The sequence below is a fragment of the Antechinus flavipes genome, chromosome X, assembly GCF_016432865.1.
Source record: "Antechinus flavipes isolate AdamAnt ecotype Samford, QLD, Australia chromosome X, AdamAnt_v2, whole genome shotgun sequence".
NCBI classification, from domain to species: Eukaryota; Metazoa; Chordata; class Mammalia; order Dasyuromorphia; family Dasyuridae; genus Antechinus; species Antechinus flavipes.
Window position 1 is genome coordinate 15,222,467 of NC_067404.1, and position 14,886 is coordinate 15,237,352.

Below are 14,886 nucleotides of genomic sequence, written 5' to 3' on the forward strand. Positions count from 1 at the left end.
ATGACAAGGCCAACTCCTGTACGTTTATCTTTTTCTCCCCTTTGCCACCTAGGTGCCCTTACATGAATCCTTAATTCCACTCCATCCTATCCCATATATACACATATATTTTTAAAAGCAGATTGTCCCCTCTATTATTGCCTTTTTCTTTACTCTTGTATCCCCTAATTTGCTCTTTCTTTGCTTCCAAAAACAAACTCATGTCTTCCTCATTCTTCAAGATTCCTTACTTGATCCCATCATCCCTGCTAGTTAGCATTCTCTAGTCTGCTGGCTTTCTTTGAGAAAGCCATCTATCCTCATGACTCAACTTCCTCTCTTCTCACTCTCTTTTTAACCCTCTGCAACTGAGCTTCCAAACTCAATGACCTCTTAGTTGCTCAATTCTCAATGGAGATCCTTTTCTGAATTCTTTGTCACTAGTGATTTCCCTCTTCCCCTGGATACTACAGCCCCTGGAGATCTTCTGCTCTCTCCTGGTTCTTTTCTTACCCGCCTGACCACCACTTTGCTGGATCTTCTTCATCCGGATTCCTCCCCCTAACTTAGAGTGACTCCCCAAAGGCTCGGTCTTAAATCCTCTCCTCCTTCCGCACTCTTTTGTTTGGTGAGCTCGTCAACTGCCCTGGGTCCGATTCTAGTCTTTATGCAGACGATGCCCAGATTTAGGTATCCAGTCCTAACCTCTCTCCAGAGCTCTGGTCTAGAATCAGCAATGCCAGTTAAATATCTCAAACCAAGTGTTTCCTAGCTACTTCAAACTCAACATGTCTAAACTGAACTTCTTCTCTTCCCCCCCAAACCCCTCCCCGATACGAAATTTCTCAGTGACTGTTGAGTGCACCAGTGTCCTCCAAGTCACCCAGACTCGCAACGTCATCGAGTCTTGTTACTTCATCATTCTTTCACAGCATCTTCCATCTACTCTCTCTTTACTCACACGATCACTACTTTTGTGGAGGTCTTCATCATCTCACACCTGAACTACTGCAGTAGCCTACCATTTGATCTCCCCAGCTTGAATCTCTCTTATCTCTGACCTGTCTTCCTCTCAGCTGCCAGTGATCTTCTTAAAGCGGGATCTCATCTCACTCTTCCTGCTCAACAAATTCCAGGGGCTCCCTATTACCTAAGTGACAGGGGAAAGCTAGTTCGCTTATCTAAATACTCTTCTTTTCTGGTTTGTGTGCCATGGCCGGTTCTCTTCTCGCCTGTCTGGCGGTTCCTCGGCATGGAAGTACTGTGGGATTTTGTGCTGGGACATCTCTTCTTATTCCAGGGATCCTCAAACTACGGCCAGTGGGCCAGATGGGGCAGCTGAGGACGATTATCCCCCTCCCCCAGGGCGATGAAGTTTCTTTATTTAAAGGCCCACAAAACGAAGTTTTTCTTTTTCCTCTAGTCTGGCCCTCCGACAGTCTGAGGGACAGTGAACGGGCCCCCTATTTAAAAAGTTTGAGGACCCCTGCCCTAGCCTATAGGCCTTGTTTGCTCCCATGGGTTCAATAATCATCCTTATGTTGAATCTTCTCAGCCCTGGTCTTTCCTCTGAGTTCCATCTGTGCACGAATAGCTACTTTTGGGACTTCTCAAACTGGATGCCATCTTAAACCCGACATGTTGAAAACAGAACTCATGATCTCCCATGCTGCCCACCAAAGCCCCTCCTCCTCCTTCCGACATACCTGTTTCTGTGAGGACACCACCCTCTTTCTAGTCTCCCAGGTTTGAACTCTAAGTCATCCTCCTTCCCTTCCCCATACCCAGTCAGTTGCTAAGTCCTACTGATACATCTTCCATAACATCTCTCCCACTGGTCCATTTCTCTCTACTCACATGGATGACATCTAGACTCCTACTTGGTCTCCCTGCTTCAAGTCTCTCCTTTCTCTAATTTGGACTCCATGCGATTCATCTTTCTGTATTACTTTTCACATCTCTTTCTTATATTGCTTTCATTTTCCAATATTTCTATCTCTTTTCCCCTCCAGCAAGTCATACTTTGTAACAAAGAGTGTAAGAAATGGAGGACACATCATGATGACAAAACTAAAGAACATTAATTGGGTCTGAATACAATATTCTGCACCACTCTTGGGATTCTTGGCTTCCTTTAAAACCCGATTCTTGTGTTACCTTCTGCAGGAAGCTTTTACCCCTATTTGCATGTATATCCATTATACATCCTCCCCACGATAAGCCTGAAGAAATGAAAACTTCTTAAGGGTGGGGATTGATTCTCATTTTTTTATGTTTGTACCTCAGCACCTGAAGAGGTGCGTGGCACATAGTAGATGCTAGACAAATGCTGGCTATGCTGGGCCGGCTTCAACTCTTGTGATTTCCAAGGCGCCACTGTACCACGGGGAAGGCCCTGGGCTGAAAGTCAGGAGACTCGAGTTTCATCTTGCCTGTGTTACTTTGGGGTTGGGACACTGAGCTGGCCATCTTTTTTCTCCGACTCTTGGGGTCCCCAAGTATTAAATAGAGAAAGGGGGCCTGGAAGGGCTCCAAAGTACATTCTGGCTTGAACATTCTCAGTCTAGGAGAGGTAGGGGGAGCATTCAAGGCTCAGGGGCCCAGGGAGGTCAGCTCCGGAGCTGTCGGTAAAGGGCAGCAGCCGCACTGGTTAACTCTGCGTGCCCAAGCACAGACGCACACATAGGCAAACACCAAACATGGAGAGGGGACCGCGCTAGGGCCGAGGCCAACAAGCGGCCAGTTATTCAGAGCATGTTTACGATTCTGAAAGGTCTTGGCAGAATGAGGCCGTGTTGCTATGAATATCTTCCTTTTAGGTGTTTAACAGGAGCCCATTTACTTGGCCCGACAGAGGTGGGACCTTTATGTTTGGGGGAGGGGTGGGTCTAAGTACAGCCAACCCCAATCCAAACATCCAAGTGGAAAAGTTTGCAAGTCTCTCCTTCAAAGCCCCCCAAAGAACCAGTTTGGAATGTCGAGAGCTTAATACAAAAATAAATGAGGGAACACAGAGCAAATAATGAATGGAAAACATTATCTGGAAAAAAGGAAACAAGGAAGGGCCATGAAAAGCTCAGTCCAGTGGATGCTCTGTGACTTTGGAGGAGAGCAAGAGGAGAGACGTTATCTGCTCGAGGTCACGCAGCTAGTTAGTGGCAGAATTAGAACCCAAATCTAGGGATTCTGAGCTTCCTCTCTTGGGTGCTCAGAGAAGGCTTCCCGAAGAGGTGGCATTCAAGAGGAAGGGAATGGTTTATGAAAATAAACTTCTTATGAAAAGAAGTCTCAGTTCTGTCCCTAGCTTGCTGTGTGGTCTCAATGAAGCTACCTTCTCTCTGTTTCCTCTCCTATAAAATAAAGGGTTTGGAGTAGATGATCTCAAGGTTTCTCCTGCTTTCAACACTCCATGGTTGTTTGACATCTCTGCGTCTCTATCTGTCTCTGTCTCTGCCTCTGTCTGTCTGTGTTTGTCTGTATCTGTCTCTCTCGTTGACTTCTTTTTTCCCCTAGGCTCATGTTGTTCAACTCCGGTTGAATCGTTACTCTGTTCAAAAAGAAGACAAATGCTTAAAACTAAAAATTCCCCACTTTCAGAACCTAGGACACGCCAGCCCTACTTACTCCTGGTTCCATCCCTATGGTTCTCCAGGGCCAGGATATAATCTTTGATGAGGGGCTCAGAGGGGCCACGGTCACTATCACAGACCGCATCCCCCAGGTTCCAAAGTTATCACCAATGTCAGTCCATCAATCAGCCAAGTATTCTATGAATTTATACTGTGTGCCTAGTCCCGGGCTCAGGGAGGGGAGAACATGGAAGAGGAAGCTTGGGACTTGTTCTAAGAGGGGTCCCGGTTTGATCGGGGAGATACCCACAAGGAACACTCAGTGAGCAACTGAGGACCAAACCCTGAATTACAAATGTTAAGGTTCAGAAGAGCTCGGAGGAGTAAGAAAACAATGAGATATCAGCTAAGGCTTCCTGAAAGAAGTGGAGCTTGAACTGTGGGTTGGATTAGGATGGGCAGAAAAGAGGAGGCGGGGCATTCTGGCTGGAATATCTGGTGCAAGGAGGGGAATTAGTCTGACATAGATAGGCTCCAGAGACTGGAAGGAACTTAGAAGTCATTTGGTCTGACTCCCTCATTTGAAGAAATTTATCAGGGAGTTGAAGGGACTCGCCTAAGACCATCTGGATTAGAAGTAGAAGATGTGAGATTCAAACACTGGTTCTGACTCCAAATTCAGCGCAGAGATCGGCCACACCGGAGCAGAAGGTTCCTTTTAGGGAACGCTCTTATGTATCGATTACCCAAGGATTTAATGAAATTTTCCAGCCTCTGTTTATATTTTCTTCCTATCTGCTCCTTCTATGACAATCTAGAAAAAAGTACATTTGGTAGTCTGGTTTGGGGAGTGGAGAAAAGGTACCATTCTACATTTTCATATTAACAACATTAGAGAATATCCTTTGGAGCAAGACATAGGCACAGATTAATGCCCTTTAATATCAAATGTTATTAACTGCTTCTTGTGAGGGAAGAAGAGAAGTTTAATGGTTGGTGAGGTAGAGGAGTAATTCAGGATGTTGGAAAAGTATGAATTATAAAAGGTATCATGGTATAGTAGAAAGAACCCAGGAACTGGCATCTGGAGACATGTGATAGTGAGCAAGCTATTTTACCTTTCTGGCTTTCCTTTGAAAAACAGTGCTAATAATACTTGATGCTATCTTGGGAGAAAAGCACTTTGTAAACATTAAAGTTCCATCGAAATGGTAGATTTTCTTCCGATTAAATCCCTACCTCAGGTCGGACGGGATCTTCGATGCCCACAACAGCGATGCAGGTGAGTTCTCCCACAATCTCATTCTCATTGTCCCATTCGGGCTCCTGGCCTGCAGAAAAGTCCCTGTAGGCGATGCAGATGGTACGTAAACCATCACAGGCCATTGGCTCAATGATCTTCTTCACCATCTCATCCCTGTCCCGAGGACGGAAGCTGCGGAGCTCTCCATTGTTGTTTAAGATATTGGTGCATCTGGAGAAGTGGGTGAAGGACAGAAGTAGAGGAAAGGAGGGGGTGGGGTGAGGGGAAAAACAAAAAAGCAAAATTGATGAAACAGTCTGAGTTGGTGAGAATCAAATCTACCCCGTGTTCCTCCGTGCCTGGAAGGTTTTTGCCAAACATAATTTGAGAAGTGTTCCCAACGAGTAGGTTTTTGGCTGCTTGGAATTCGAGTGGAGAAATACCAAGGGTCTTTTTCTCTCATCAAATTTTTAAAAAGTCAAAGCATCTAATATTCCTTACAAATGATCTAGTTCAACTAGACAGCAATAGGACTTTCCTCCCTTCCGCCTATCCTTATTGTTATTTGTCCTTAACGACAGTGGGAAGATGTCATGACTCGCCAGTGAAATGGATTTAGGTTGTGCAAAGTCACTCAGAGTCATCTGGGTCCAGCAACAAGATAGAAATCAGGATAAGTGGAGATGGCTTTGGATACACTGGAAAACTTTGGCCTTTTAAAGCTAAGATCTTTCCTAGGGCTCAGTTTGTCTGAGGCAACACCCGCTTAGTGATTTAGGCTAGGTAAAAATGAGGCAAAGTCAAAAAAGAAAATAAATCAGAGTCATCTGGGTCCAGCAACAAGATAGAAATCAGGATAAGTGGAGATGGCTTTGGATACACTGGAAAACTTTGGCCTTTTAAAGCTAAGATCTTTCCTAGGGCTCAGTTTGTCTGAGGCAACCCCCGCTTAGTGATTTAGGCTAGGTAAAAATGAGGCAAAGTCAAAAAAGAAAATAAAATCAATCTGGGAGGGAAAGAGTCTCAGGGTTTGGGGCCAAAACAGAAAGCCTCTTGAAAGCAAAGAATGCAGAGGAGAAAAAATGGATTTGGGCAATGAGCAGCTATATAAGAAGATGGAATTTGAGGATGGGATTTGGACTTCTGAGACACAGTTTAAAAGATAGGAATGACAGGTTTTTGGACGGGGATGGAGTCTACCTAACAAAGGTGGTGAGGTTATATTTATTTGATGTTTTGCGATTCGACTCAAAAAGGCTTTAAACTACATGTGGGGAGGGAGAAAACTACCTACCAAAATCACAGAGAAGAGAGTAGCACCCAACAGTTCACAGGAGACAGAGTCCAAGAAAGGAACCAGCTAGAAAACCCAGCACTCAAATAGCTAAACCCAAAGGCCCAAAGTTTAGGCAACAAGCAAGAGAAACTAGAAATTCTAAATGCAACAGGGCAAACCTAACCTCACGGGTATCACCGAGATTTGGTGGGATGAAATCCATGACTAAACTGGGAAAGGGTATATCTTATTCAAAAGAAACAGGATAGGCTATGGGGTCAGGGGTAGCAATGAATATTAAACAGATATACTTGTGGGAGAAGATGCAGAAAGCAGGGTGAGGGAGGAAGCTTGGCAGATAGCATTTGAGACAAGATCAAAGGAGAGAGAAACAAAAGCGATCTCGTCATCGGAGTGCACTACAGACTACCTGGATAGAAAGAGGACATAGAGGAAAAGCGTAAGAAACAGACCACAAAACCGGCCCAGAGGAACGATACAGTAATGACAGGGGACTTAAATTATCCAGCTCTCCACTGGAACTTGTTTTGACCGAAAGAGAGGAGTGAATAACTTCTCGTCTTGCCTTAATGATAATTTCATTTTCCAAAAGGCAGAGGGAACACAACTAAGTGGCATCTATTTAATCCTTCTCTTTCTCATAACTGGAGCTGAGGCCCTCTTCACCCTCTTTTCTGGGAAAGAAAAGGTTGGGACGTGAGGTCCATTCTGCCATCTGCCCTCCTTCCTGTCCTTCAAAGCCCAGGTCAAGTCCCACCTTCTCTGACCATGTGATGAAGAGAGTATTGGATCTGAAGAGAGAGGATGTGGCTTTGCGGATTGCCTCTGACACATACTAGCTATATGACTCTGGGCAGATTCCCTTAACGTCCAAGGCAACATTCTCTCTGTCTCTTGCTCTTTCTATTTTTTCCTCTGGGTGTGTAGATAGAAGGATGGGAGGGGGAGGAGCTTGGCCTGCCTGGAGAAGAGGGGAATTAGTGGTGAGGCTGGAGGTAGAAATGGAAAGCCAGACATCAGAGGGCTTTGAATGCCAGGCTGAAGAAGCAGCCTTTCACAGTAGGGAATGGGGAATCAGTACTGGAATACAGGAATAAGTGACGGCCTCGAAGCCTAGGAGAAGGCAGGGAGCCACTACTCACTTTTTGAGAAGGATTTCTGAAGCTCCTTTGCTGAACAGTCGGAAGCCACCATCGGGCATGCAGATGACAGTGCTCATTGACTTGCGGACAGAGTTGAAGGTATAAACCTTGTAAAGCTTCTGCTCGGGGATCTGGTCCCGCACTGGCTGGAAGTCCTGTTTCAAGTCCAGGACAAAACCCAGCAGGGCGCACTCTGTTTTATTGCCGACCTGACGTGGGAGGGCTCCTTCCTTCTCTGGAGGCTGGGGGGAGAAAGGACAATCAACTTGTCAGGCCAGGGAATCTTGGCCCACCTGTACTCACCAGCACACACTTCCCGGCCCACCCCCACATGTTTTCCCAGCCATTCTAGGGAATCCAGCTGCTGGCCCAGCACAAGGTGCTGGAGAGGAAAGCTGCTCCAGCCTTGTCACAGGAAAAGAGGAGCAGGTTTGTTCAGCTCTACCCCAGAGGGACAAACTAGGAGTAGCTGGGGTGGGATTTTAGCTCCCTAACAATCCAAAGTGCTCCAAAGTGAGGTGTTTGAAGGTCTGGTCTTCAAGTAAAAACTCGACAGGCAAGCTATAGAGGGGACTCTGGTTCTTTGAATGGGGTCCTACCCATGATGCCCGAGTCCCTCCCGGCTCTGAGGTTTTGTGGCCTCGTCCCCTCCCTCGGGTCTCTCTTGTCTCCCTGGTTCGATGGGGAACTCCCTGAGCCCAAGTACTGGGCCTTCTCCATTTTTGATCTCCCCAATGGTGCCACCGAGGAAAGGTTTGGGTAGTGAGGCCTGCCAAAGCCCACGGAGACTGAGAGACAGGAGGGATTAAACAAACAACAACTCATCTTTCAAGTTGATTTGGTTTTTGCTGAATTTGGAGAAACGGTAAAAGCAGAGGAAAGATTCGTTTCACAAACTGAAGGCATTTTCATGTTTGGAGAAGACACTGTAAGGATTTAGTCTCTGTTCAGCATGTCAGAGATTTTCAAGTGCTTAAGGTCACTTTCCCCTTCCACTCCATGAGCTCTCAGAACCCGAGAATCAAGTAACCGGTGGGGACCTGGGGGAGGGTGCCTTCCTCCTGCCTGGCGCGGGGATTCCCACAACAGCTTCCTGACCGATGGTCACTGATCTTTTCTAATGACCAAGAGTTCTCCGCCTAAAGAGACATCTCCATGGTTGGAGAGCTCTCCTCATTAGGCAGTTCTTAGGCACAGTGAGGACTTGGCCGGTGGTCAGCCCCAGCTGGAGGAACCCCCCGTTCCGGGCTGGAGCCTCTGCCCGTCCCTCCTTCCCGAACTCTTCCCCAGACTTACTAGCACTTTGGTGGTGTAGGCACTGTTAATGGAAATGGCATGGACAAGGAGATCCAGGATTTTGGGGTTCAGGTTGTTGGGGTCGGGGATCTCTCTGTAGTGAGTGTCCCCCACATAGGACTGAACAACTGTCATGCGATTGGTGGTGAGTGTTCCTGTCTTGTCAGAGCAGATAGCTGTAGCATTGCCCATGGTCTCACAGGCATCCAGGTGGCGAACGAGGTTGTTATCTTTCATCATTTTCTGCAAATCAAAGGGGACATTAATCGTGATGCTCATTTAATGGTCCTCAGTAGGGAGTTAACCCTCAAAAAGGTACCTCTGAAATAGCCTTGGGAACAACAACCCCCAAAACCCCCCAAACACTTAATAAGAGCCAGGCTCTTAAAAATGTCATTAAAAAAAAAAAGCTTTTTATTTCCCAAACATATGCAGGGATAATTTGACAACGCTGACCCCTGCATAGCCTTATGTTTCCGATTTTCTCCCCCTTCCCCCCAATCCCCTCCCCTACATGGCAAGTAATCCAGTATATGTTAAACATGAAAACATCATTTTTTAATGGTAACAGTTCCTAATGGGCACAGCAGTTATTAGTCAAATAAACAGTTTATTAGGTCAAAAGAGAAATATTAACATAGCCTAACAACTGGCTGTAACTGATGGACACTATCTAGAGCAAATAGGCAACTCTCAAGGTCCTGTGGCCCACCCAGAAATTAGAGTTTGCCAATTTATTCCCCTCTCTATAGAATTCGAGATTAACCTTTGACCAGTGGTCTAAAAATGCCTCCCTGCTAATGTCCCAAGTGGCCAGGGAGCTCTTCAGAGTTAGCGAGTGGGGCAAACAGAAATAAGGAACTGGGGCCTGTTGGCAAGATCAAACCATGGGACAGGCAACCGAGGGAGAGCATGGAGTCTCCAGCTTCAAATTTCTTCCTAAGGAAAATCAATGAACGTTTCTCTCGGATGCCTTAGACTCTCGGGGCCCTTTCCAACGTACGATGCTATTTTGGGCTTTGAAGATTCTCGTCTAGGATGTCCTGATTTTATTCTACGATTCTGGATTCTCCCTTCCTCTCTTGGGGACTGACTCGACCACCTCCATCCTAATTCTGGCTGGCAGCGGGGAGAGATTTGCCAGGAGGTGGGAAGGGAAAAAAGGCTTTTTAGAGAAAGCTTTCTAAGCATCTCTAGACTATCCTAGACAGTACTTTTTGGCTTTGTGGGCCAGTCATAGAGATTAAATGCTTGTAGACCTGGAAGGGATTTCAGAAAACATCTAGTTCAGTTCCCATATTTTTATCCAGTCCCGCCAGCCTCCAGGCTGTTCAAAAAACAAGACCCTCCATCTCGCTGCTCCAGATGTTCTCTCTGGCTGTTCTCCAGGCCTAGAATGCTCTCCCTCCTGACCTCCCTGGCTTCCTTCAAGTTGCAACTAAAACCCCACATCCTACAGGAAGTCTTCCCAAAGTTCTCTTCATCCCAGTGCCTTCCCAGCGGTCATTTTTTCCTATTTATCCTGTCTAGAGCTTGGTTGTATGGATTGGTTTGAATGCTGCCTCTCTCATCAGATTGTAGACTCCTTGAGGGCAGGGACTGTCTTAAGTCTCTTTTTATATTCCCAGCACTTAGCACGGTGCCTGGCCCACCAGCAGGTGTTTAATAAAGTTTTTTGTATCATCATGCAATAGCGTATGCCGTATTATTATCGTATTATAATATCACAATGTATGGTATTATAACAGAAAAGGAAACAAGCATTTATAGGGAAGTGGCCCAGAAGACTATAAGGGTACCCGGCCATGTGATGGCAGACTTCTGCCCAGGGCTGAAAAAGGCCTAAAAGACGCTAAGGCTCAGGACCGAAAGGAATCTCGGTTTGTTTGCTGGGGGGCTGCCGGCCCACGGCAATTATTCTACAATGAAAAAAATCTATGTCTGAGATGAAAATGTGAACGTCCTAGGGGAATTGAAGATTTAATTTGGGGAAATTCTCATTAAATGCCTCCTCGTGCTCAGTAAGCCAACGGGCATTTATTAAGCTCCTACTATGTGCCAGGCACTGTGCTAAGCATGGAGCCTACCAGGAAAGGCAGATCTCCCTATTTTGGATGCTCATCCCCTCTCACCTGGACTACTCTAATGGTTTTCTAATGGCTCTTGGTGCCTCAACTGTCTCCCCGCTCCAACCCATCTTCTAGATACCACAGTGGCATTCCTCAAGTGGTCCACAGTGTTGATTACATAATTCCTGGGCTCAAGAAATTCACCCTTAAGATAAAATAAAAACTCCTCTGTTACCACCCGGCTCCAGTCCACATCTGTGGGCTTTTTGCACGGTATTGTGTTTTTCAGCCAAACTGGTCTTGTTTTTCTTTACATGGCGCTCAATCTCCTGCCCCCATGCCTTTGCATAGGCTGTACTGCATGCTTGAAATGGAATTGCTTTTCACCACAGCCTCTTAGAATCCCTAGAGTATGTCAAAGCTCAGCTCAAGGTCTACCTCTTCCATCAGGTCATCCCTGATCTCCCCGCCTCCTGCACACTGACCTCATTTTTACTTTGCATCTTTTTGAATCTATTTGTATGTAGACACGACTATTTCCCCCGATAAGATGTAACCTCCTCGAGGGCAGGAAACTGTTCTATTTTTTTTTTTTTGGATTCTCCAGCAGCCAGCGCACTACTTGACTATATAGACATGTAGGCATTGAATGGCATGTAACGAAGAACAAGAAGACCAGTTTGGCTGAAAAACAGACATATAGTAGACATTCGTAAACGCTTCTTGATTGGTCGATTACCGAATGCATACAAAGTGGTGATCGGCTATGGTCTCTGCCCTCATGAAGAGCAATGGACCAATGCATGCGTTGCAAATGATGGCAAATATTATTATGGAAGCGGTGGCCTGAGCGAGGAAGTATTTTGCGGCGGCTTCTGTGGCGCGTGGGTTGTTGGGGGCAGTTATTATGGGGACAGTCTCCTAGGGGAAGGTGATAGCACTCCAATGGGCAGTGGGCACCTGGTTTAAGGAGGACGTTGGCCTATTATTACATAAAGCAAGCTTCCTCGGAGGTGGCAGTGGGGTCAGGGGTGGCAGCCCCTTACCTTGACCGAGTATGCGAGGGAGATGGTGACAGCTAGTGGCAGTCCTTCGGGAACGGCAACAACTAAGACGGTGACCCCGATGATGAAGAACTTGACAAAGTACTGCACGTAGACGGGTGTGCAGTTGGAGAGCCACGTCCGGCCACCGATGACGAAGTTGTGGATCACGAAGTAGATGACCAGGATGACAACGGTGAATGCGGACATCACCAAACCTACCGATCGGTGGCAGTCCAGGGCAGGGGTGGAGGGAGAGGGACGTTGGAGAGAAGCAGCAGAAAAGGAGAGAAGAAATAGTCAAACGTCACTATGTGAACTCTGTAGGGCCAGTCACATTTAGGGTGAGGTAGGGAAGACAGGTGTACCCAGGGCTGTGCTGGAGGAGAGCCAGATGCTTAAATTTTCAGTTGTGAGCATTCGTTTACACCTCAGAAATCAGCAATTTGATCTGGATTAGGGCTTGGTGTTCTGTTCTGTCGATTGTTTTCTAGTCTCGGAGTGATGGGAAAAATGGCGATAATGTAGACTAAACTTTTGAGTGTGTAGTAAGCACATGGGACGTATTTTCCCCCCAGATCCTTGGCTGCTAAACCTTCAGCATAGTCCTGGGTGTACCTCTCTTTAAGCAAACTGGATTTCTCACTGTTATCGTCTAATGGGAATTGTCCCCTTCTCCGATTTGGGCCAATACTGGAAACCTTGAAGATCTGGGATGGGAGGTTTCAAGTATGCACCGTGTACCCTGACTCATTCAAGTGCCTTCTGTTTCCTGAGGCTGTTCCGGCCCCTGCCCACCCACTGCCTCTGACAGCACGGTAGTACCACGAGCTGCCTGTAGATGGTGGTGTTGGTAGTGGTGGTGGAAGGCTGTGGCCGGTGGAGGTCGTGGAGATGGATGGTGGAGGTGATTGTTGGTGGATGGTGGTGGTGGGGAACTTCCTTTTGAAAGGGGAGGTTAGCCGATATTGGAGAAGGGCGGTGAAGACAGCCCTGGATGCAAGCTTTCCCCCCATGCAAGAAGACTAGAAAGAGCCCCGGGAAAGAGAGAACTGTGGCAAGCCAGTGGGCAACGGTGGGGGAAGGAAGCCTTCCCTGTGAGGAGAGAACCCTAGAGCGTTCATCCCCCCTCATCTCTTAGCAGGGGTTTCCAGAATAGCACCCTGCAAATGGGGAGGGGATCATGGTACATTTACACAAAAGGCCAATTACAAGGATGTTATTAGCTTTAGAAAAGGATTCACAACAGGATTCCTTTGAATAAAGAGTTCCCTAAATACATTTAAAGCAGGATTTCTAGTTACAAAAATGTGATACCAAATGGAACACTGCTGTAGTCTGGGCTTGGCTTGGTGACTCTTTGGAATACTCTGGCGATTCTTTCCAGTGCAATAGTTATCGAAAAAAAAAAAAAAAACAATCAAAGTTCGCTTGGGTATAAATAGATTCACTAGGTTTATCTGGGGGCTTTTTGAGGGGGAAGAGCCATTATTTGGCCCATACTTGGTCCCCGTTAGGTTTCAGCGAATGGATAGAGTTTGTTTGGGTCTGGGGGCGGGGAGAGGGTCACCATTGCCTTTAGTTCAAACTCCTGGTTTAGCAGAGCAGTGACTAGCAAACGATGGTCTGTGGGCCCAAGCCAGCCTGCCACCTGTTTTTGTGGGGCCCAAGGGCTAAGAATAGCTTTTACATTTCCATTCTTAGCTTAAGGACTGTGCACAAACAAGTGGAGAGAGATTCTCTCCCTGCCGAACTCTGCGGGCCACCGGGGTACCTGGACTGGAGCGCGTTCAGGCAAAAGTGTTTCAAACAAATGAGCCTTTGACTGGGACCTGAACATCTTGATGATGTGGAGGTTTTGGAATGAAAAATGATCTCTTACGAGATTTGACTGAGTTGGATGCTGGTGCCTGGAGGAGGAGATCGGTGAGATGCAAGATGGCAGCAGGGCCCATTAGTCCTACATGGGTAGCCTTGAAAAGCAGATGGCTCCCAGCAGTCCTTGGGGACACAAGCCTGGCTTCAGCCTTCTGACTTCACTGTATTCCCCGTGGTTCCTTGAACCTACCTGGGAAAATCTTAACCTGTTCCTCTTGGCCTTTTTCTTCTTGCAAACTAAATCCCGGGAAGGGATGTCGCTTCCATTGGTAATGCCTTGACTCTGCTCCTTCCCGGGCACCTGACCACTCAGACACTGGAGGCAACTCCCTGGCTGGATTGGGACTCCAAAAGCCCTCCTCCTCTCCAAATTGGGAGTAGGGGCTCTTCTTTGCAGCCCAAACAATTTGCTAACTGAAGTGGAGGTTCCTTATAATCCCTTGAGTTGGGATGCTAGGATAGGAGTTATTCTTAATCTTTTTTTTGTGTGTAATAGAGTCTTTTTTTTTTGGCTGAGGCAATTGGGGTTAAGTGACTTGCCAAGGGTCACACAGTTAGGACGTGTTAAGTGTCTGAGATCAGATTTGAACTCAGGTCCTCCTGAGTTCTGGGCTGGTGCTCTAACCACCGTACCACCTGGCTGCACCAGTAATAGATTCTTTTGGAAGTGAGTCTGGTGAAGCCTATGAATCCTTTCTCAGAATACTGTATTAAATGAAAAGAAAACCCTATTAGATTACAAAGGAAATCAGTTATATTGAGATATGGTTATATATCCTAAATATATGTTATATATCATAATATATCCTAATTAATATGTATCCTAATATTAGGAGAGATATATATCCAGTCCACATTTGTAGGCTTTTTGCACAGTATATATCCTAAATAATATATCCTAAAAATAAAAAAACCCCAAGTTCATGGACCTGGGGGCGAGAGCTCTTGCCTCAGGTGAATACTGAAATGTACAGCCAAAAAGGACCGGGGGTTGTGGGCCTCTCCTGAAGAATGCCCCTATCTAGTGAGATGATCAACATGTGCCCATTTTGATCAGGTCCAGTGACCCAGAATACCGGCCCCAACGGCCTCCTGGAGCGGCACCTGCTGGGAAATCCGGCCCTCCTGAGGCTAATGTGCTTCTATCTTCCCTTGGTTCTTCGAGTTCAAAGGGCACTATCCCATGATGAGTATCTAGCTGGGGGATGGGAGAAGAGTCATCTTCCCCTCCTGATATTGCACCTACAGTTGCCAGGGCAGCAGTTGCCCGGTCACCTGCCACTGCTGGGGGATGTGGGGCTGACGCAATCGGGAGCCGTCGCCTTAATTCCGGGTCTTGGTCATCGTGAAGCACGGTGTCTCTAAGTGTG

The 14,886-nt window shown here is 46.7% G+C and overlaps 1 protein-coding gene across 5 annotated transcripts in view; it reads right to left on the reverse strand.

Annotated features, from left to right (window-relative positions):
• The window catches only part of ATP2B3 (ATPase plasma membrane Ca2+ transporting 3), a 105,246-nt gene that overhangs the window by 49,755 nt on the left and 40,605 nt on the right, over positions 1-14,886 (reverse strand). For all 5 annotated transcript variants that reach the window (XM_051967758.1, XM_051967757.1, XM_051967754.1 and 2 more), the window contains 4 exons: positions 11,642-11,856; positions 8,527-8,769; positions 7,231-7,472; positions 4,788-5,022 (listed from right to left, as the gene is read on the reverse strand). In XM_051967758.1, coding sequence (XP_051823718.1) covers positions 4,788-5,022; positions 7,231-7,472; positions 8,527-8,769; positions 11,642-11,856 — 935 coding nt within the window. The remainder of the gene's footprint in view (positions 1-4,787; positions 5,023-7,230; positions 7,473-8,526; positions 8,770-11,641; positions 11,857-14,886) is intronic.